The following is a 24283-nucleotide window of genomic DNA, read 5'->3' as shown; positions in this document are numbered from 1 at the left end:
AAGCATCTATTTGATTACGTTCTTCATGTTAAAGAGTTCTTCAGGACGTCTTTTCTGAGTAAAGTCCAATTCCTTCCCTACCTTAGTATTTTCTGGGTCTTTGATCATCTGGTCCTCTTTCTCTCGCTTTTTCCTCCAGACCATTTGTTCTTAACCAGTAACATTTTATATTTCCTCTCTTTGCCACTTCATCATGTTCCACTCTTTTGAAGTACTTCTTTTCCTATCTTTGTTCATATTCTTTTCACACTTTGATACTTAAGTTAAATGCCTTCAGAAAGTTTTGACTTCTCTTTTGTGACTTTTATATCTGTCTCATATCAGTTAACAAAGGTAGAATGATCTGTCTTATTTCCTAGCCAACTAAAATATTTTATGACAGTGGACTTCTTTATATATCTCCATATATAAAGCAATCTACGTTGCTGCCTTGTAATTTATCCTTAATAATTATTTTTATTCTTCATTCTTTGGAACTGAATGTCAGATGTCTGTTTTCTGAAGGTATTTTAACTGCATAAATAAATATTTTCTAGAATCTCATTTAGGGTTACTAAATGTGTTATAGTTATATTAATCTAGAAGTAGATGATGTATTTTAGCTTTGCCTTCACGAAAAATTGTTTTTAACATATATGTCTTGAGATAATACCAGAGGACAGTGACATTTGAGATGGCAGATGTTGATCATTAGTCAAATAATTGAAAGCCCTACTCCTTTGTTTTTCGGAGGTAGCATCTTATGGATTCTTGTTTTGACTATGTACCTGCTCGGAAACACCTCACTTATGTTATAGGTTATAACACCTCTCTTAACGTTAAACACCTCACTTAACGTTTAGGCTCTCTTTCACAGAAGTGAACAGAGGTAAACTAAAACAGTCTTTTGAAGCACTTTGTTAAATGTGCTCTAGAACGCATTCTTACATACATGTTTGTAAATGTATGAAAACTTCTGCAAACAAACCATTGCCTTCTTTTACTTTCTTTTGTATTCTTTTTCAATACAGGAAATGTATGAAGTTGCCAAGAAACTTTGTTCTTTTTGTGAAGGTCTTGTACATGATGAACATCTTCAGCACCAAGGCTGGGCTGCAATTATGGCCAACCTGGAGGACTGTTCAAATTCATACCAAAAGCTACTTTTCAAGTTTGAAAGTATTTATTCAAATTATCTGCAGTCCATAGAAGACATCAAGTTAAAACTTACTCAGTATGTTTGCCATTAAAATGGATATTTGTTTAAAATGCCTTTGAAATTTATCAGTAGGTTTAATCACTGCAAATTTGTTTCTTATAGGCCATATATTTATTATAACTGAGGTTTATTATTTGAGCCTTTTCTGATAGTGCTTTGTAGGTTATAGTTTTTAATTTAAAAATGATAATTCTGTTTACCATGTATCTTATGAATATCCCACATTTCTTTCTCTTGAATTGTTTTACTTGTAATAAGACCTCAAATACTTTTGAAGTCATTTATAAAACCAAGAATCTTTGCTAATATCTTGTCCAGTAAACAAAAGGCAAGATGTGAAAAATAACATCTAACAGAAATAGGCACATTTTCAAACACTGGACAATGGAGGAAAATTTTAAGTTCTTTGTAAATATTGCCATTCTGATGCAGGTTTGATGAGGTGGAAAAAAAAAAAAAAAAGCCCTGTTTTTTTTGGAGACTGAGTCTTACTCTGTCACCCAGGCTGGAGTGCAGTGGCGTGATCTCGGCTCACTGCAACCTCCGCCTCCCAGGTTCACTCCATTCTCCTGCCTCAGCCTCCCGAGTAGCTGGGACTACAGGCGCCCGCCACCATGCCCAGCTAATTTTTTTTTTTTTGTATTTTTAGTAGAGATGGGGTTTCACCGTGTTAGGCAGGATGTTCTCAATCTCCTGACCTCATGATCTGCCCACCTTGGCCTACCAAACTGCTGGGAGTACAGGTGTGAGCCACTGCACCCAGCCAGCCCATGTGTTTTCAACACTCATTAAGATGGCAAGTTTTAGTTCTTTGCATAGAAGTACATTTAATACACATTGATTCTTTTTTTAAAAGGGCTATAGTTAACGTGAAAATACAACAGTAATTCAGCATGAAACTAACCCTTATTGTGTGTGTGCATATGCTTTTAGCATTTTGTGTTCAGGTTTTTTGTTTCGAATCTGTAGATTTTTTTTTTCTTTTAATTATCTTGACCTTGAATTAGAGGCAAGTAGCATGTTCTGGTTTTGATCTTTGTCTTTTCTTTTTGTTTCTTTCGTTTTTTTAAATTTGGATAACCTTTAATTCAGATTTCTCTTTTTTGTGGTATGACTATTAGGTCGATTTTGGCCTTAAAAATGGAAAAATCTTGGGAGGAAAGAGAAGGATTAATTAAGACTGGAAAGATCTTTTTAAAGTTTAAATGAGAACCTTTTTAAGTAACTTTTTCTATGGGTTCTATTAGCTGTATCAATTTAAAGTAGGGACCTACATCATATTGCATATGATTTTATAGAAGTTAAATCACTAAGATTTCATATATTCCCCATGCTTTTGACAACATAAACCTATTTTTTAGGGTATTATGAGTACAAGAGTTAATCTTTATTAGGATTGTTATTTTTATCCTGTGCTTTCAGTATATCAGATATATTTGATTTACTTAAGGCCATAAGGTTATATTCTAAGATACTGCTATGGTGAATCTTTTTGTAAATTTAAATTTGTTATCTTTAAGGTTTTATAAAAGCCTAGTGTTCACTTTTTTAATATAGCTAGCTTTACTTTAGAGTGTTTTTTGTTTGTTTGTTTGTTTGTTTTTGCTTTTGTTTTTGTTTTGAGACGGAGCCGTCACCCAGGCTGGAGTGCAGTGGCGCCATCTCAGTTCACTGCAACCTCCGCCTCCAAGGCTCAAGCGATTTTTGTGCCTCAGCCTCCCAAGTAGCTGGGATTACAGGTGCCTGCCACCACACCTGGCTAATTTGTTTATGTTTAGTAGAAATGGGGCTTTGCCATGTTGGCCGGGCTGGTCTCAAACTCCTGACCTCAAATGATTTGCTGGTCTCCACCTCCCAAAGTGCTGGCATTACAGGTGTGAGCCACCATACCCAGCCCTAGAGTGATATTTTAATGTGTTAATGATAGCCTCTCTCTGCTAAACTAGTGAATAGCTAACTCATAGACTGGTTTATGTATGTATAATGTTATGGAGAGGTGGTGAGATTTGTGTATGTAATAATATGTGATTTCATTCAAACATGCTAATTCCTAACTAGAGCAGTCTCATAGTTTTACTGACAGATCTTTTGTATTTTAAGTTTAGGAACTGCCGTTTCAGTAATGGCCAAGATTCCACTATTGGAGTGCCTAACCAGACATAGTTACAGAGAATGTTTGGGAAGACTGGATTCTTTACCTGAACATGAAGGCCCAGAAAAAGCTGAGATGAAAAGATCCACTGAACTGGTGCTGTCTCCTGATATGCCTAGAACAACTAACCAATCTTTGTTAACCTCATTTCCCAAGTCAGTGGAACATGTGTCCCCAGATACCACAGATGCTGAAAGTGGCAAAGAGATTAGGGAATCTTGTCAAAGTACTGTTCATCAGCAAGGTGAAACTACGATAGACACTAAAGATGGTGATCTGCCCTTTTTTAATGTTTCTTTGTTAGACTGGATAAATGTTCAAGATAGACCTAATGATGTGGAATCTTTGGTCAGGAAGTGCTTTGATTCTATGAGCAGGGTAAGTAATGTTAATTTGATATTTCTGTTGTCATTTTACTATTTTAAATTATCCTAAATATTTTATGTACTGAGAGAATGGGTATTACCTTTTAGTAGAAATAAGTGAGCCTTGGAGTGAAACTTTTAACATAGGTTGAATCAAATTAATTCATAATTTTATTTATGAATTGATTATAAATTTGTGAAGATTATTTGAGATTAATAGGAAAATTTCTAGTGCAATAGGAATAGTTTACATACAGTAAACTGTACAGGTTTTGAGTGGTTCATGCAAGGAATAACCACCACACAAATTAAGATACTGAAAATTTGATTGCCCAGAAAGTCCCCTTGTGCCTCTTTCCAGTCACCATTTCCTTAGAGGCAACCTCTTTCTGACTTTTAAAGAAGAAATTTTAAATACTGCATCTGCCTGAGATCTTTAAAATTTGAAACGTAGATACTGTGTTTTTAGTTGTATTTTATAATTATAGTGAGCTTGTATTTTGGATTAAGGTCTTCTCCAGCACACCTGAAAACCTTTTAAACCTGAGGAATAAATACCCCTTCATATCTGATCCGTAAACGGATGCAAAATCTTTGACACCAGGAAGGAAGTTGATAGGGCATGTTTCATTGTTACAGAAATATTAAATAATGTTGTGAAGACTGCTGTTGTCAAAAGATAATTGTTAAAAATAAACTTTTCAAGAGCACGCAGTCGAAAAAGAGTTCATCTTTGATTCACTATTTAGAGCAGGATAGCACATTGTCTGGGATGCCTAAAAAAGAATACATACATTGCTGTTAAAGGTATAGGATACAGTAAAATGGAAAACTTAAAAATCTAGGTTTTGTAATTTTTTCAGTGTCCAATTTCTTGATGACATTCTATAGGCTAAGCATTTCTTTCCATTAAGACATGTTTGTCAGAGAAGTATGTAATATGTTATGCGAAGATTGATCACTGCCAAAAATGAATGAAAGTTAGTGTTCTTGCTTAAACTATTGACATTGTAGTAGCCTGAAAATTCCATTTATGATTGTAGATAATCACTTACGTGATTGTGATCAGAATAATTGAGATTTTGTTTTGTTTTGTTTTTTGAGGTAGGGTCTCACCCTGTCGCCCAGGCTGGAGCACAGTGGCATGATTATAGCTCACTGCTGCCTCTACCTCCCAGGCTGAGGCAACCCTCCCACCTCAGCCTCCTGAGTAGCTGGGACCACAGGCACACACCACCACATCCAGCTAATTTTTTCATTGTTTGCACAGACGGGGTCTTCTTCCTATGTTGTTCAGCCTGGTCTCAAAACTCCTGGGCTCAAGCAGTTCTCTTGCCTTAGCCTCCCAAAGTGCTGAGATTACAGGCATGAGCCACTGCACCTGGCCTGTCATATTTTCTATAATTAAACTGTGCCAGATGTCAGAACAGAGTTATATATATGAAGAGAACCTGAAATCGGCTTTGTATTTCCATGTTTAGTGTGAAATCTCACAGAGTCGTAGATTTTTTTCACTTTGTATGACTAAAGGAAAGGAACAGTGATCCTCTGACTTAATGAAAAGTCAACCAGGCACAGTGGCCTGTACCAGTAATCCCAGTGACTTGGGAGGCTGAGGCGAGAGGATCACATGAGGCAAGAAATTCAAGACCAGCTTGGGCAACATAGTGAGACTCCATCTCTAATGAATGAATGAATAAATAAATGTCAGAAATATTTATACCTTCAGAAAATAGGAGTTAGCTATAGTGTTATTACTAAGCAATCACTTTTTTCTTTTTAGAGGTTTTGCTGCTTTGAATAGGCATAGCAACAACATCTGAAGTCTTTGTGATATTTTACATGACCATTATATTACAAAAGCAAAATACAAACTTTTATTTGGTTATTCTTGTTTGTTTCAAAATTAGCTAACATGACTTTAAAATGGTGCCTATAATGTAGTACTCACTAGTTGCATATGCCCATTAGATTTTTTTGTTACTTGCTCTATCAAGAAGAGTAGCTATTGGATGCTGGGCTTATTACCTAGGTGCTGGGATGATCTCTGCAGCAAACCACCATGGCACACATTTACACATCTGCACGTGTACGCCAGAATTTAAAATAAATGTTTGAAATAAAAAAAATATATTCTAAAGCAATTAAAATCCATTTTGGAAAAATTTATATATTTTTTTTATTTATATTTTACAAAATACATGATCTGTAAATGTGATGTATTGCATAATGAATGGCACTTTGCCTTGATGTTTTTATTAGATCAATATTTTTCTCCTCTCAGGAGTACTGTACTTTTTCTTGATAACACTAGTGGCATTTCTGAAGATGAACCAAGTATGAGATTTCTCTCTGATTGAAGATGGTTTTTTACGCCCGTTTTATTAAACAGTTGTCCAAAACAACTAACCTACTTGATATCTGATTGCAGTAGCGCTGTTTGCCAATGAAGTAATAAAAACATATGCCAAGATTTTTATCCGTAAAAGGAAATTCACTTTATCATTTTTGCAGAATAATTCCAATTGTAACAGTATTTGTAACATGTATTTTCAACTGCCAAATTAAAATGTCTTTCTCGGGAAATTAGTCGAGACACAGGTATTTTGGAAATTAGGATTTGGAATCACAGGGCCTCAAATCTGGGCATTGACATTCATTTACTACCTCTGTCATCCATAAGTCACTTAACATGGGATTCCTAGTTTTATATTTTTGTGGATTAAGAGATGCTAGTTTTGTGAATTATTGTTTTTCCCCCACTTTATCAGAAAAAAATTAGAATTGTTGCTGCATTTTTGTAGGCTCACATTTTTAGATTTTATTGTATTCTTGCTAAAAAGACTTTTTTTTTTTTTTTTTTTGGTTTTGTTTTTTGAGATGGAGTCTCGCTCTGTCACCCAGGCTGGAGTGCAGTGGCACGATCTCGGCTCACTGCAACCTTCACCTACCGGGTAGCTGGGATTACAGGCGCCTGCCACCATGCCCGGCAAATTTTTGTATTTTTTAGTAGAGATAGGGTTTGGCTATATTGGCCAGGCTGGCTTTGAACTCCTGACCTGAGGTGATTGGCCTGGCTCAGCCTCCCAAAGTGCTGGGATTACAGGTGTGAGCCACTGACCTGGTTTTAAGATTACGCTTGAGTGTTCTGTTTCAGATTATACTACAAAAGGCACACTGATTTGTGTTTCTGGCAATTAATAATTGGAAGCGTCTGCATTTAGCACATTTCTAAACTGTCCAGGTTAATGCCAGCATAATTTATTGAGCTTTAGCATTTCTTTCAGACAACTTGTGATTTTAAGGAATCTATGCAGGGTAGTGGGTTTAAAGTTGGGAGGCTTAAGAGAGAGTGTAAGAAACTTTGTTTTATATTTTTTTTCTCGGTTAAAAATAATCTTAGCCTTTGTAGATGCCAAAGAGCCCAAGAGTAAAAATTAGTGTATCACTGCCTGTTAATTATTCAAAACTGGCTAAATAATTACTAATGAGATTCTGTGATTTAAATATATGTAATCTAAAACATTTCTTCAAAGATTTTTATTACCTGTGGACAAATGGAATAAAATATTAAGTGCAGTGAAATTTTAGGAAGTCAGCTGGGGACGGTGACTCATGCCTATAATCCTAGCATTTTGGGAGGCCAAGGTGGGAGTATTGCCTGAGCCCAGGAGTTTGAGACCAGCTTAGGTAACAGGGCGAGACCCATGTCTACAAAAAATTGTTTTAAAGATTAGCTGATTGTGGTGGCACATGCCTGTAGCCCCAGCAGTTAGGGATGCTGAGGCCATAGGATCGCTGGAGCCTATAGTATGAGCTGTGATCATGCCACTGCACTCCATCTTGGGCAACAGAGCCAGAACCTGGCTCAAAAAAAAATTTTTTTTAGGAAGTTATGCAAACTTTTTAGTGAATCATCAAATACTCTCCTATGTTTGTCAGTGCAGTTATACTTTCAATGAATTAATTAAGTTCAGATACGTCGTATTCAGGAGCCCTTGTTTTTGGTTTGTTTCAAGTTGTTGCTATGTTAAGTTTATGTGTAATTGTAATTTTGCCCAGGTTGAACATTTGAACCAATTTTCATCTTTGTCATTCTAATAATTTGTAACCAGACTTTGATTTACATAGTACTGTGGTGTAGAAATACATACACATTGGACTCAGTTACCACAAAATTGAGAAAAGTGAGAAAATGTTCACAAATGTACAAGTTTCAGTTGAGACAACATTATACAAAACTAGTGGTGACTATTCTGAAATAATGGTTTTGTTAATTTTTTTGGTGGTGGTAGACATGCAGCCTTTTATTTAACTGCACTGGATTTTTGATAGTAACAATAAAGTAGTTTAGTTTTAATTGCTTTTGTATGTTCTCTGTGTACAAGATTCTGCATTAATCAATTTTTTTCAACTGTAGAGATTAGAGAAGGCAGCATGAGGGAGGCAGTATTTGACTAGGATCTTTAAATAGAAGGAGAGGTTGACTTAAACAGTGTAAGAATTGTGAACAAAGATCAGAGATAGAAAAACACAGTTTATCTTGAAATGATAGACATTTCAGCTTGAAAAGATGAGAGGCTTGATTTTCTCTGACACCAGATTTTCTCTGAAATCAGAGATTTTCTCTGATGAGATCAATGAAGCTTTTGTTGTATTCTACATTTATTGGATATTTTCTTTGGGCAGAAGAAAGTCATTTGAGGGGTTTATTAGGAACAAGCATAGTAAGTCAATAATAGAAGGTTTCATGGTTGATACCCACATGTAGTTATTGGTAAACAGAAACACAGCTTGAGAATTTGTGAGACTGATGAGTGATTGAAGTAGACTTGGGAGTTATCTCCAGAAAAGTTATACTTAACGCTGAAATCATATTGAGAACAGTAAAAATGGGCTAAGGACAAAATCCTTCTGAATCATCTATTTTAGAAAGATTAGACAGAGCAAAAGGAGCCAGAAAAGGATGCTATGAAGGAACCAGTAGAAGTAACTTCCCAGAGCCTGTAAGGTTGGGAAAAGGTTATCTGCCATGCTAACTGTTGAAGAGCCTCAAGTGAAGCAAGGTCATTGGTAGTTTTTGGCTGAGCGGTTTTTATGGAAAACGCTGACGGAAAGGCAGCCAGGTAAAATATTTTTTTAAGGGACCAGGAGCATTACTGGAAAATTTTATAGGTTCTATGAATTTCAGCAAATGTGTAGAATTAAAGCCAGGGAACAGCAGAGATGGAAGAGTGAGAAAGCATAATTGAGCAGGCAGATTCGTTGAGGAGATAGAGATTGAGAATAAAGAAGTTTTATCCTCTGTCTCCAGGAGGGAGATAAGTTTGCCAAAGAAGTTTATGTTTTAAAGAGAAGTTGCATTGATAAGAGAATTAATGATATTATGCTGACATTGAAAATACCTTTTTCTGAAAGAGATTGAGAAGTGATTAAATTGTAACACTGATTGAAATGTGTGATTCCTGAAACTGTATTCCTAATTATGTATTCTAGTGTAAATTTAGTGTTGTCTAGGATGATATTTATCCTGTACTTGACCTTCTTATGAAAGTATAACTTATAGAGTTCCCATGCTTTTGCTTTTTTATGTCTTTTGTCACTTATTTTCTCTCTTAAGCTGTATGTCAGAATAGCATGAAATACATTTTAAACTATTTGCCGAAAATTGTATTCACATGTGTTTCCTTGTCATTTAGCTTGATCCAAGGATTATTCGACCATTTATAGCAGAATGCCGTCAAACTATTGCCAAACTTGATAATCAGAATATGAAAGCCATTAAAGGGCTTGAAGATCGTCTCTACGCCCTGGACCAGATGATTGCTAGCTGTGGCCGACTGGTGAATGAACAGAAAGAGCTTGCTCAGGTACCTATTTTAGATTTTTCTCAGGAAAAGAAATTTGTAGTTTTTCTGTACACATGTTGTATGTGCAATATCAATTTGGTGTGTACCATATTTTCACTTTATCCTTGAATATTTGTAATATATTGTTTGCTTGTAATAAAGCAGAAAGGCATGTTCTTAATGGTTGAGTTTCCTGTAGATAAACCATGAAACTGCTACTTGAGGCTGGGGGCAGAAATGAACATTTTTTGATATATTGAAAGCATATGATCCTATCCGTTATTGTGCTAAAAATTTGAATGCTTCCTACTACCCCCCCACCCCCCGTAGGACAAAGGATAAGAAATGAAATTTTTTAAGAATAGAAGGAAAATATGAAAGCTTGAAGAATTTACTAATACTTCTAATAGTAATACCTAGGTTTTAGATCTAATTTAATGCCATAATCCTAGAACTGTTGAAAAAGTGGATTTTAAACCAAAGGAAGGTGGTGGAATGGCTAAGTAAGAGTGGTAAACGTGGACGTTTCTTAGCAAACCAGCACCTCTCTTAAATTCATGATTGCCTGTCCTTCACCCACCATGACAAGTATTGTGGCAAAACCACACATAGTTGGTTTTGGTTCAACTGAATAGTTGAATATTGTAATCAGATTCTGACACCTATTTCTCTAGTTTAATTTTTCTTGCCAGTATTTTTCCTCTAATTGTGTTCTTTAATTGGAACATATAAATAGTTACATCCCCATATTAACTTTTTTCCTTTTTTCTTAAGGTAAAACATACTTCCTTGAGGTCATAGTTAAGGCTGATGTAAATTAGAATGTCCTTTAGTATTTCCTTTTAGTGATATGTTCAGTTCTGTCGTTTGAAAATCTCTAAATCACCTTGATTTCTGGAGGATATTTTTACCTGGTTCATATAAAATTCTGGGTTGCTAGCATTTTATTTGTGGTCTTTTCTTTGCCTTTTGTTTGATTTTTAGCAATTTTAGTATGAGGTGCCAAGATGTGGCATTCTTTGTATTTATCCTACTTTGGGCTTGTAGTGCATCTTGAATCTGTGGCTTAATGACTTACACCATTTGGGAAAAATCTGATTCAGTTTCTCTTCAGATCTTGCTTTTCCCTCGCTTGCTTTTCCTTCTCTTTCAGTGATTCCAGTTAGACGTGTTAGACCTTTCACCATATCCGTTTCATTTACACTTGTTTCCTGTATTTTCTGTCTTTTTATCCATCTGTGCTTCATTCTAGATATTTACCTTGAACCTACATTTTAACTTTTTCTCTTTTTTAGTGTCTCACTTAGCTAACCATTTGCTCATTTCTTATTTTTGTTCATTTTTCAGCTCTACAATTTCAGTTTGGTTCTTTTGTTTATATAGTTTCATATTTTCCACCCCCAAATATTTAGTCTTAGCCATTCATCATCTCTTTGATCACATTAATAAGCATATAGCAATTTAAGTCTTTATCTATTCACTGTGTTGCCTGTTCTTGTATGTCTGTTTATATTTGGTGGTGTTTCTTTTTTTTCTTTTTTTTTTTTTTTTTGGAGAGGAAGTTTCACTCTTGTTGCCCAGCCTGGAGTGCAGTGGCACTATCTCATCTCGCTGCAACCTCTGCCTCCTGGATGCAAGCGATTCTCTTGCCCCAGCCTCCCAAATAGCTGGGATTACAGGTGCCCACCACTACATTCAGCTAATTTTCGTATTTTTAGTAGAGACAGGGTTTTTCCATGTTGGTCAGGCTGGTCTTGAACTCAGGTGATCCGCCTGCCTCGGCCTCCCAAAGTGCTGGGATTACAGGTGTGAGCCGCAGCGCCCAGGCATATATTTGGTGGTGTTTCTTATAATTCTCAGTCTTAACATTCTTGCATTTTCATGTACCTGATTTTTTTCAAATAAGAAAAATCAAAGAAATATTATGAGGCCTAGGATAACATTTTCTTCTGCAGAGAATTTATATTTGCTTTTGGTATGTACTTTGGGCAGTTACCATTGTAAATTACTTTAGTTCAGTTTCAGAGATTTGGATGATTGGAAGTTGGTATTCTAGTTCTTGGGGTGGCCGTTCTACTTTTAGTTTACCCGTAATCATAGGATATAGGTTTTAGGGATCTGAACGCAAACAAATTCTGTTCCATTGTACCTTCCCTTGGCTGGCTCTGGTCTTCAATTTTCAATTTTCTAGCCCTTCAGGGAAGTCAGGACTGCTGACTGCTTATTTTTAATTTTGGATTCCTCTTCAAGAATCAACAGAATTCCTCAGAGCAAAGCATTCCTAGTCACCTAACTTCTCCTCTCGGTTTCGTTCTTCTCCTGGATTCTAGTCCTTTCACGGTGCCTGGCTTCTTCACTGCCTTCCTAGATCTCCCATCCCTAAAGCCACAGAGAGCTTGATCGACATTACAGACTACCATTACAAGAGACAGAACTCTGCATTCCTGATCTTTTGCTTCTTCTGTAGTGTTGTTGTTTTTTAACTTCCATAGAATGAATCAAACAAAATTTATTTAACCGTACTTCTTTTGGTGATTATTTAGTTTATTTCAGTTTTTCCATATTAGAAATATTCATTGAATATCTCAATATACCCATTTTTACATGCATGTTCTAGTATTTCTGTAGGCACAATCTCCAATAATGGGATTGTTGGATTAAGGTGTTTGTTCATTTTAAATATTAATTAATAATGTTCTTTTTCTTTCTTTTTTTTTTTTTTTTTTGAGACGGAGTCTTGCTCTGTCGCCCAGCCTGGAGTGCAGTGGCCGGATCTCAGCTCACTGCAAGCTCCGCCTCCTGGGTTTACACCATTCTCCTGCCTCAGCCTCCCATGTAGCTGGGACCACAGGCGCCCACCACCTTGCCCGGCTAGGTTTTTGTGTTTTTTAGTAGAGACGGGGTTTCACCGGGTTAGCCAGGATGGTCTCGATCTACTGACCTCGTGATCCGCCCATCTCGGCCTCCCAAAGTGCTGGGATTACAGGCTTGAGCCACCGCGCCTGGCCAATTAATAATGTTCTAATGCCTACCATAGAAGCAAAATCAGTCAACACTTCCAGTATGTAAGGAGAAGAGTAATTTCTCTGTTATCAGTGTTTGCCGTGTATTTACTCTGAATTGTCATTCTCCACATTTTCTTCTTCATGTTTTTGTTAGAATTTTTCATATATTATCTAGATAATTCTTTGTCTATTATACATTATACAGATACTGTCTCTGTTGATAATTTATATGGATTGAAAATCAGAAGCTTTAAATTTTGGTGCAGTCAAATTCATTCCTATATTTATTCATATTATGAACCCATCATTCTATAAAATCCTATGGATTTCTTTATAACTGTTTTTCAGATTGAATAAACCAGGGCTTTCAATTCTCTTACCTTAGACACTCCAGTTTTCTCTGTCTGCTTTTTCTTTGCTCCCCTTAATCTCTCAATATTTTAAAATATTGCTGTTAGTCCTCCTGCTTTGTATCACTTGAACATTCAATTAGACAGGTACGTTGGATGGTTTTGTATTTGTTAATAATATATAAAGATATTTATTGCTGATATTGCCCGCAAGTCTACTTGGTTTCAGCAAATGGAGTTTTGTCATACAAGGAAGAGTATTTTTCTGGGAATGTAGTTGGGGTGATAATATTATTTTCTCGGCCGGGCGTGGTGGCTCAAGCCTGTAATCCCAGCACTTTGGGAGGCCGAGACGGGCGGATCACGAGGTCAGGAGTTCGAGAGCCTCCCGGCTAACACGGTGAAACCCCGTCTCTACTAAAAAAAATACAAAAAGCTAGCCAGGCGAGGTGGCTGGTGCCTGTAGTCCCAGCTACTCGGGAGGCTGAGGCAGGAGAATGGCGTAAACCCGGGAGGCGGAGCTTGCAGTGAGCTGAGATCCGGCCACTGCACTCCAGCCCTGGCGACAGAGCGAGACTCCATCTCAAAAAAAAAAAAAAAAAAAAAAAATCATTTTCTCAAAATGGAAGAATGCATTATTTGTGTATTTGAGGTTTTCTTGTTTGCTTTCTAAATCTGACCATTTAACCTCCCTGAATCCAAACTGAAGTAAAATTGAGTGAAAATTTCTGTTCCAATGAAAATTACAAAATTAGTTTTTGTTGTCTTATGCTCATAGAGCATCCTGTTTCAACATCTTCATTCCCCCCAATTTATTTGTAGTATTTTGCTATTGTTTTAAACTATAGTAGCTTATGGAATATAAAGAACACCAAATGAATACTATAGATAATATTCTTACTTTTATAAAATATCTTTTCTTTATTTGATACCTGAGTGGTATGGTCCTTTTAAACATTTTGAGGCAATTAAATATTTGATTATTTAAGTTCTCCAATGGATATTTTTTGATACTCCTAAGTATTCATAATAAGTGTATTTAGAATTCATCTATGTTATCTGGTTGTATATTGGGAGCAAAATTGTAAGGCAGAAATGTAGACCCCGAGGTAGACAGTTTTCAGTTGAGTGTGCCTGAGTGAATCTGAGCATGAGAGGATTCAGTTAGTAAGCTTATTTTCAGTGAGCTCATGAGAGGAAAGGGATACCCAGTTGAAGCTAGGAGGTATATGGTAAGTGAGACAACTTTTCACACCTGTATTGTCATGATTTGGGCTGCCAAGGGATGTACAGAGTCAAGGTTTTAGCAGAAGCATCGCTTCCTCAGCCAGACGTTTCCAGTCTTGAAGTCTTGGTCACATCATCAGGTTTATTTTCTCTTAGTATGCTATACTTATCCTGTACCGCAATTGTAATTATTAATTACATGCTTTTTAATACAGTCTCTTTCCAGACTATAAGCTCCAAGGAGGCAGGACACTGGTCTGTCTTCCATTGCTCTATCTACAAGGCCTTACCACACATTCCTGATACATACATAACAGGAACACATCAATACTTAATAAAATGAGAATTTGGATTTGTGTTTTTTGAATTTGAGAAATGTTACAGTTCTATCTAGCCTCTGGCTAGTGTAAAATTTTTATTTACAGATGTCTCATCAATTACTTTTGTTGCTGCCAATGGTATTTCCCTGTTGCAGATAGTTTGTCAGTACTTCCTTCAGAATGTGGTTGGTGAAAAGTAGATAAATTCAGATTAGCCAGTTTTAGGAGTTGATTTAACATCTTGCTAAACACATTTACAACGTAGTATAATTCATTCTAGCTACAAAGCAATTAAAACTTAAAACCACTCCCAATTAAAAGGGAAAAGAAATTGTGGAAAGGGATTTATTATTTATTGCCTGAACATCTCATAAGATACAGACTATTTCAAATGCCTTTGAAGGGGTAATTTCTTAAAACCACAACATTTATGAGGATTTGTTGTAGACCCTTCTACATGGTTTTGGCAAAAAAACAAAAAACAAAACAAAAAAAAACCTCACTCACCAAACCTATGAAGCTGTATAACACTGGAGCCCTGAATGTTCATTCTCTAGTCATTCGTATCCTTGAGGGGTATCAGCAAAATTAGGAAAATCAGGGAGTTTTCTTCCCAAACCAAGTTGGCAGAATGCATCTGAAACAGGATTGTGAGTACTGTAGTGCTATCATGCAGCTGTCAAACCTTATTTGTGTGTAGAAATATTAGTAATTAGTACTACATGATTTGTGAGGATTTTTTCTATTTAGTCTGGATTATATTGAGGATGGTTGAGCAAATATGGAATTCAGTTTATTGAAAAACAGTATTTTTTCCTTCTTTTAGCAATACAGTACTTACATGCTTTGGTGTCAGGAAATCCTTTACTAATGGTCTAGAATTTAGATTTGGGATTGATTCTATATTTTTCATGGATTCAATAAAAAGTAATTGAAAACCAGACTTTGTGAAAGGAGATAAAAGTAGCAAATTGTTTTTTAATAGATTACATTATAGAAAAAGTATAGTTGCAGTTAACCAAAGAGTATCTTGAAAGGAAAAAGCATACAGTTACTATAAAAATTGTCTTGTTTTCAGATATTGAACCAATTTGACTTTAATATACATCATTTAAGTCTAAATATTGTAATATTTAGGAAAACATGAAACAGAGAACTACCAGAAAATTGGAAGACACACTTATCCTTTAGCTGGGCATAAAGTTCAGTTCCTAGAAGGGTAATGATTTATTTACAGTATTAATACAGCAATCAGATGGATGTACAAAACCTAAAGCATTATTACATATAAGCCACTTAGTATATAGCATAGGAAAAAGCTTTGTGGTAGCAATAAAGTATGAAGTAATAACCTTATTAAGTTATCTTTGGACCATATATAAAGAAAACTAAATATACTTGAGAGAGATGAAGGAAGATTATGGCAAATCTATCAAAATTAATTAGTAACTTAAACAATCCCTACTTGACAGATACACCGTTTACCTACAAAAACAAATGAGTAAGGGCAGCTAAGAAAAACAGAAAAAAGGTTTTTCTATCAAATAATAAAGCATTAACTGTGTGCAAAATCACACAATTCAGTCATTGTCCTGGTGATGGGAGCACAGATCAGTGGAACAAAATATAGTCCAGAGATAACTGGAGAGGGCAGTGAGTTTTCGATAAATATTATAAGGGCATTTTATTATTTTTGTATTTTGGGAAAGTGTCTAATATACTATTGTATAATGTTTGCTAGATTAAATCCCTCATTGTTTTTCAGTGACCTTGTTTTGTTTGTGCTGTGACTGACCGATAGTGCTATAGGAGTCTAGACACACAACTTCTAGTTCTCATCGACTGCTAAGTATGTCCTTGACTAAGTGGCTTTATCTTTCCAGCCTTTATTTTCTTCTAGTTTGAAAAATTAAAGATGAGCATAGGATTCTTAAAAATTCTAGGTCTTGTGCCATTTATGCATCTTCTACATTCAAGAAAAATAGAGGATTTAAAAATATTGTTAGAAGGCGCAGAACGGGTTGTGTTTAACATAAAGATTTTCCACTTAACTGAATGTCCATACCTTTCATGAAACAAAATTAATGTCGTTTGAAACACTTTTTTTCTCAAAGGGATTTTTAGCTAATCAGAAGAGAGCTGAAAATTTAAAGGATGCATCCGTGTTACCTGATTTATGCCTGAGTCACGCGAATCAGTTGATGATTATGTTGCAAAATCATAGAAAACTGTTAGATATTAAACAGAAGTGTACCACTGCCAAACAAGAACTAGCAAATAACCTACATGTCAGACTGAAGTAAGTGATTCATTTATATATCTGTTTTAAGATGTTTAGAGTTGATGTTTATCTTTATTTCTCCCAAATGATGGGGTGATTTTTTCCCTTGCCATTTTATTGAAATACCTTATTGATGAATTTTGGAATTAGACTATTTTTGTAGAGCTTATATATCTTGACTTCTTTGGCTTAACTAAGTTAGTAAACTTACTAAGTAAGTAACTAAGTAAAGTTTTGTGAATTTTGAAAATAATGGATTTTATTCTCTAGGTGGTGTTGCTTTGTAATGCTTCATGCTGATCAAGATGGAGAGAAGTTGCAAGCTTTGCTCCGCCTCGTGATAGAGCTGTTAGAAAGAGTCAAAATTGTTGAAGCTCTTAGTACAGTTCCTCAGATGTACTGCTTAGCTGTTGTTGAGGTTGTAAGAAGAAAAATGTTCATAAAACACTACAGGGAGGTATGCAAGTTGAATTCGATTTTAAATGTATTTGAAGTTTAACGAATTGGTGTATATTTATGTTTAACATAAGCGTTCCTCTTCTAGTGGGCTGGTGCTTTAGTCAAAGATGGAAAGAGATTATATGAAGCAGAAAAATCAAAAAGGGAATCCTTTGGGAAATTATTTAGTAAGTGTTCATTAATAATTTCAATTACTTTTGTAAAGGAAAAAAGTTTTTATAAGCTTGCATTTTCTGTAGCATACTTGATGTATATGCTGTTAACCATAGATATCTAGGAAATGTTCCTTTTAAAGTGTATAGAATTGAATCCATTGTTAAATTTTAAACTTGAAATACAGTCAACTTTTAGTTTACTTTTTCAAAAACCAGAGATAATTTTTTGCCTTAAATAAAGCTCTAAAATAACCATATTGTTAATTTCTTTATACAGGGAAGTCTTTTTTAAGAAATCGTCTGTTTAGGGGACTGGACTCCTGGCCCCCTTCCTTTTGTGTATGTATTTATTTTCTAAGCATGACTAAATTCCATATGTTTTAAAACCTTTTTTCCAGAAGTAGAGGCATTTATCAGAAACTTGCAGAAATTGTTGTGGTTTAAAAAAAATAAAAATGTTTTTGACTTTAAAAGTCAGCATAAAGCTTGATAAAAGTCAGCATAAAGATTGATATTTGCATTCATAATTTTTATAAACAATCTTCATAACACAGGAAGATACATTATACTGCACTGTTAGGATTGGTAGAAGTAGATTCACTTAGTTTTTTTTTTTGTTTTCTTGTCTCTTCCTTTTTTTCTTTCCACCCTTCCCTCCTCTTTCTTCCACCGCTCTTCTCCCTCCCTCCTCCTTTACAGCCTCTGCCTCATCCTTGCCCTTCTATATTTTCACACCACCCCCCTTTATATTTTGACAAATCAGAATAATAAAGCCTCAGTTAGACTTCACTGAAATTAAACATTAGTTTGGCATATTTCTTAACCATTGTTATCTGGGGTCGTTAATTTTATTACATAAGAAGAAGCGTTTCCATGATCAAAGCAATATGGGGCCTTTTACCGCCATCAGATGTACTGCTTAGCTGTGTTGTTGTTGTTTTGGAGACAGAGTCTTATTCTGTTGTCCAGGCTAGAGTGCAGTGGCACGATCTCGTCGCACTGCATCCTCTACCTCCTGGGTTCAAACTATTCTTGTGCCTCAGCCTCCCAAGTAGCTGGGACTACAGGTGCCCACCACCGTATCCAGCTAAGTTTTTGTATTTTAGTAGAGATAGGGTTTCACAATGTTGGCCAGCTGATCTCAAACTCCTGTCCCCAAGTGTTTTTGCCCACGTTGGCCTCCCAAATTATTCAGGTTACAGGCGTGAACCACGACGCCCAGCTGTGCTTAGCTGTTAAACATGTTTCTGTACTGCAGGATTTCTTAGTGTTTTAAATGTATGCGTTTTTTAATATGTAAGAATTGGTGACATAGCGATTCCCATACTTATTTATCCGAGAACTCTTTTTTATGAAGAACATCTTGACATCTCCACATCTGCTTGAGTAATGATTTAAAACTACTGAAGTTTTTTTTAATGCAACTCTTGGCAATTTTATAAATAACGAATTGGTAGGATTTACCAGTTAATATTTTTTACAGAAGCTAAAATTGACCAAAACTTTGTCTTCTGGAATATGTAATGGAAAGGTCAAGGGAACAGCAAATAAGAAAGTGTTACATGGAAAAAAAAAAAATACATGTGTATATTTTAACATATTAGTGACTTTAACGTGGTAAATATATATATATACTTACATATTTACCATATATATATACACACACACATGCACATACATATAGGAATACTGTAATTCCCATAAAATGATGCTAAACGCAGAGAAGGGGAGGAACAAGCGCATCCCTTGATCACTAGCAGTTCACGTCACAGTTTACTAAAGGCTCAGAAAAATAATATGCCATATCTTTATTGAATGATATTTCTTTTTTTGTTTCTTAGTCATTTAAAGCATTTTAGTTTGTTTGGTATAGTAAATTTAATTATAGTAAGAAATCATATAAATTTGCCCTCTGTTTTTGGTTGAAAAAAATTTTTTTAATTAATTTATTTTTTGGTACAGACTCAGAAGCCTCGAAAGTTTGACTGTGAACTTCCAGATATTTCATTAAAAGATTTACAGTTTCTGCAATCATTTTGTCCTTCGGAAGTTCAGCCATTCCTCAGGTAAATGTCATCAGTATTTTAATCTAATTTATAACCTTAAAATGTTTTTATTATTCTGGAGTTGTGCCAGATAGTACCAGTAATCTTAAGAGGTGCCAAGATAAGAAATATTTATGATAGACTGTCTTTCCTGTGACTGCTTTGAGAAATTTCTGAGGAATAAAAAATGATCGAAAATGAAGGTAAAGTAAAGGAAGGTATGCCTTACATGTAATTGTTTTTTTCCAGTAGAAACTTTTTGCATGCTGTTGGGAAATTTCTGACTTTTTTTATATATATATATTTTTTTCTTGAGACGGAGTCTCACTCTGTCTGTCTCAGACAGGCTCGCCCGGGCTGTAGTGCAGTGGCGCGATATTGGCTCACTGCAACCTTCACCTCCCATGTTCCATCAATTCTCCTGCCTCAGCCTCCCGAGTAGCTGGGATTACAGGAGCCCATCACCACGCCCTGCTAATTTTTGTATTTTTAGTAGAGATACGGTTTCACCATGTTGGCCAGGCCAGTGTCGAACTCCTGACCTCGTGATCCGCCCGCCTAGGCCTCCCAAAGTGCTGGAATTATAGGTGCGATCCACCACGCTTGGCCCTAAGTTTTTACTTCACTGATTATGACACAAAGTTCTTAAAGTACTTCTGGTATTAATTTTAAAAGAAACGATAAGGCTCTTGTTATTTGACATACCAAAATATTTGGTAGCAGTTACCTGCTATTTCATTAAGAAATCAGAAGTCTAATTTTATTGCATTCTGTTTCAGGGTTCCCTTACTTTGTGACTTTGAACCTCTACACCAGCATGTACTTGCTCTACATAATTTGGTAAAAGCAGCACAAAGTTTGGATGAAATGTCACAGACCATTACAGATCTACTGAGTGAACAAAAGGCAAATTCAGTTCTTTCAAACAGTTTTCTTCATTAGTGTAAAATGTTTGTGTTGGTGCAGCTCTTTGAGCCTTTCTTTCTGTTTTCCAGGCATCTGTGAGTCAGACATCCCCACAGTCTGCTTCTTCACCAAGGATGGAAAGTACAGCAGGAATTACAACTACTACCTCACCAAGAACTCCTCCACCACTGACTGTTCAGGATCCCTTATGTCCTGCAGTTTGTCCCTTAGAAGAATTATCTCCAGATAGCATTGATGCACATACGTTTGATTTTGAAACTATTCCCCATCCAAACATAGAACAGACTATTCACCAAGTTTCTTTAGACTTGGATTCATTAGCAGAAAGTCCTGAATCAGATTTTATGTCTGCTGTGAATGAGTTTGTAATAGAAGAAAATCTGTCATCTCCTAATCCTATAAGTGATCCACAAAGCCCAGAAATGATGGTGGAATCACTTTATTCATCAGTTATCAATGCAATAGACAGTAGACGTATGCAGGATACAAATGTATGTGGTAAGGAGGATTTTGGAGATCATGCTTCTCTGAATGTCCAGTTAGAAAGATGTAGAGTTGTTGCCCAAGACTCTCACTTCAGTATACAAACCATTAAGGAAGATCTTTGCCACTTTAGAACATTTGTACAAAAAGAACAGTGTGACTTCTCAAATTCATTAAAATGTACAGCAGGAGAAATAAGAAACATTATTGAAAAAGTAAAATGTTCTCTGGAAATAACACTAAAAGAAAAACATCAAAAAGAACTACAGTCTTTAAAAAATGAATATGAAGGTAAACTTGATGCACTAATAAAGGAAACTGAAGAGAATGAAAACAAAATTAAAAATTTGAAGGGACAGTTAGTATGCCTTGAGGGGGTTTTACAAAATAAAGATCATGAATTTGCTTTGGTTAAACATGAAAAAGAAGCTGTAATCTGCCTGCAGAATAAAAAGGATCAGAAGTTGTTAGAAATGGAAAATATAATGCACTCTCAAAATTGTGAAATTAAAGAACTGAAGCAGTCGCGAGAAATAGTGTTAAAAGACTTAAAAAAGCTCCATGTTGAAAATGATGAGAAGTTACAGTTATTGAGGGCAGAACTTCAGTCTTTGGAGCAAAGTCATCTAAAGGAATTAGAGGATACACTTCAGGTTAGGCACATACAAGAGTTTGAGAAGGTTATGACAGACCACAGAGTTTCTTTGGAGGAATTAAAAAAGGAAAACCAACAAATAATTAATCAAATACAAGAATCTCATGTTGCAGTTATCCAGGAAAAAGAACAACAGTTACAGGAATTAAAACTCAAGGTTTCTGATTTGTCAGACATGAGATGCAAGTTAGAGGTTGAACTTGCATTGAAGGAAGCAGAAACTGATGAAATAAAAATTTTGCTGGAAGAAAGCAGAGCCCAGCAGAAGGAGACCTTGAAATCTCTTCTTGAACAGGAGACAGAAGATTTGAGAACAGAAATTAGTAAACTCAACCAAACGATTCAGGATAATAATGAAAATTATCAGGTGGGCTTAGCAGAGCTAAGAACTTTAATGACAATTGAAAAAGATCAGTGTATTTCTGAGTTAATTAGTAGACATGAAGAAGAATCTAGTATACTTAAAGCTGAATTAAACAAAGTAACATCTTTGCATCACCAAGCATTTGAAATAGAAAAAACCCTGAAAGAACAAATAATTGAACTGCAGAGTAAATTGAACTCAGAATTGAGTGCTCTTGAAAAACAGAAAGATGAAAAAATCACCCAACAAGAAGAGAAATATGAAGCTATTATCCAGAACCTTGAGAAAGACAAGCAAAAATTGGTCATCAGCCAGGAACAAGACAGAGAACAGTTAATTCAGAAGCTTAATTGTGAAAAAGATGAAGCTATTCAGACTGCCCTAAAAGAATTTCTATTGGAAAGAGAAGTTGTTGAGAAACAGTTATTAGAAAAAGTAAAACATCTTGAGAATCAAATAGCAAAAAGGTAAGAATTCAGTTTAGTCTGTAATTATAAAATTAAAATATCAGTGATTCGTGTTTTTGTAAGTGTGTGTAATCATAGTACCTTGATTTACTCATTTACCTTGGGTAAATATAGCAACTAGGGTATTTTCATGAAGTAAAAACTTTTACCCTTTGTCAGTGTTTCTTGCAAACAGAAATAACAGACTAAATCCATGAATGGCTTAAAAAATGAATCAGCAGTTTGGATTTTCAGAGAAATGTTTTGTTGAAAGTTTGAAATGTTTTAAAGAGCTCTTTGTTTTTCCTTCTAAGTTTCTCTCTTTATTCGCAGTTTTTTTCTAAACTCTTCAGTAGAAAATTACTTATATTTATTCTCTTTAAGTTTAGTATATAAAAGACTGTAAAATTGTCTTCTGCGTATTGTTTACTAAAGGCTCAATCATAGATAGGAAGATGTAGAATATTCCTTATTGTTATTTTCTTAATACAATTTCAGTTATTTCCTCTGTTTGAAAGATGTTTTTAAATTGCAGATTTGATACTTTGGTTGTGGATTGGTGTTGTTTTTATATTTTTATTATTGTTACTGTCTGATATTACTGCCTTTTGATCACAGAAGATGATTTTTAGTATTTTTATTTTTAATCTTTGAAGGGGGTTTTGTGACCCAATAAACAGTTTCTAGAACATAATTAATATGTCAATTCATTCTATCATTAATTCTCCAAGTGAATACATATATATTTCAACCTGTGTCTTGCCTTATCACTTTTAAACAGTCTCCACCTGAAAAATTTCATTAAAATCCATTGTTTGTCTCCATGTCTTCTGGACAGGACACATACTTATGTTGAATAAGAACATAATAGAAACCTCCCTCCCCTGTATCATGTGAAGTGAGAGTTTAGGAATTTTACTTGGCCTTTTCTACCATAATAGTCCTTGTTCCACGAGTAAGGGAAGCAACATGGGGATTCTGCCAGTCTGTAAGGATGAGTATCCCAAATCCAAAATGCTCCAAGATCTGAAACTTTTTGAGCCCTGACATGATGCTTAAAGGAAATGCTCATTGGAGCCTTTTGGATTTTGGATTTTCACATTTGATATACTCAACTGGTAAATATAACACAAGTATTCCAGAATCTGAAATTCAGAACACTTCTGCTCCCAGGCATTTCCATTAAGGGTTATTCAACTTGTTCCTGTCTCGATGAGGGAACCATTGGGCCCAAACTCTATCACATGAGCACCAATAATCTCCTCCTCCTGGTGGACCACAGTCACTACGGTCCTCTCAGAGCCGGTGTTCAGTATTCCCCCAGAAGTCCGGAAAATGGCTGTAGATCTCTTCGGCATTGTAGTTGATAACTAACTCAGATCTTGGAATTGGGTGAAGGTTAGAATTCTCTTGATAAGCTAAGCCTCTACATACTAGATTTAGAGTTTTCTATTTTGTTTTGTTTTTACAGTTTTAATAGGTCTTTAACCGGTTCATTATATTAGGGCCTATGGACAACCACGACCACAGATTTCTCTGGGTCAAAACCTTCTAATTACTGCTCTGGCTCTGTTGCCTGTGGTAGAGCCGCATTATGTTTCTGGTGGTGAAATGTCACTAATTGACCTCTGCCACTCCAGAAGCCTGTCATTCCCATAAATTCATTGAATTTCAGTGTTCTCATCTCCCTCTGCTCTCCGTTTTCTACAGAGCACCACTACAGAGCCTTTTAAGCGTGTATTTTGCAAAGCCTTGGTAAAGAATGTATTCTCTGGGCCCTCTGAGGGTATAAGTAATAAATCCCTTCCAGTATACCTGCCTTTGGATGCCTTCTTGTAGATCAGGAGTCAGCAAACTTGTTTTTGTTTATGTTTTGGCTTTGTTTTGTTTTTGAGACAGTGTTGCGCTCTTGTTGCTCAGGCTGGAGTGCAGTGGCATGATGTCTGCTCACTGCAACCTCCACCTCCCAAATTCAAGCAGTTCTCCTGCCTCAGCCTCCCGA

General features: G+C 35.6%; 1 protein-coding gene across 4 annotated transcripts in view; it reads left to right on the top strand.

Annotated features, from left to right (window-relative positions):
• Positions 1–24283, top strand: part of RB1CC1 (RB1 inducible coiled-coil 1) — an 89773-nt gene that overhangs the window by 37790 nt on the left and 27700 nt on the right. For all 4 annotated transcript variants that reach the window (XM_023184212.3, XM_023184215.2, XM_023184214.2 and 1 more), the window contains exons 6-15: positions 1011–1213; positions 3299–3728; positions 9415–9585; positions 16581–16765; positions 17018–17204; positions 17292–17373; positions 17639–17700; positions 19324–19427; positions 20186–20312; positions 20402–22302. In XM_023184212.3, the coding sequence (XP_023039980.1) occupies positions 1011–1213; positions 3299–3728; positions 9415–9585; positions 16581–16765; positions 17018–17204; positions 17292–17373; positions 17639–17700; positions 19324–19427; positions 20186–20312; positions 20402–22302 (3452 nt within the window). The remainder of the gene's footprint in view (positions 1–1010; positions 1214–3298; positions 3729–9414; positions 9586–16580; positions 16766–17017; positions 17205–17291; positions 17374–17638; positions 17701–19323; positions 19428–20185; positions 20313–20401; positions 22303–24283) is intronic.

The sequence above is a fragment of the Piliocolobus tephrosceles genome, chromosome 7 (assembly GCF_002776525.5).
Source record: "Piliocolobus tephrosceles isolate RC106 chromosome 7, ASM277652v3, whole genome shotgun sequence".
Lineage (NCBI taxonomy): Eukaryota > Metazoa > Chordata > Mammalia > Primates > Cercopithecidae > Piliocolobus > Piliocolobus tephrosceles.
Note: the sequence above shows the minus strand (reverse complement) of the source record. Positions and strands in the feature narration are given on the sequence as shown.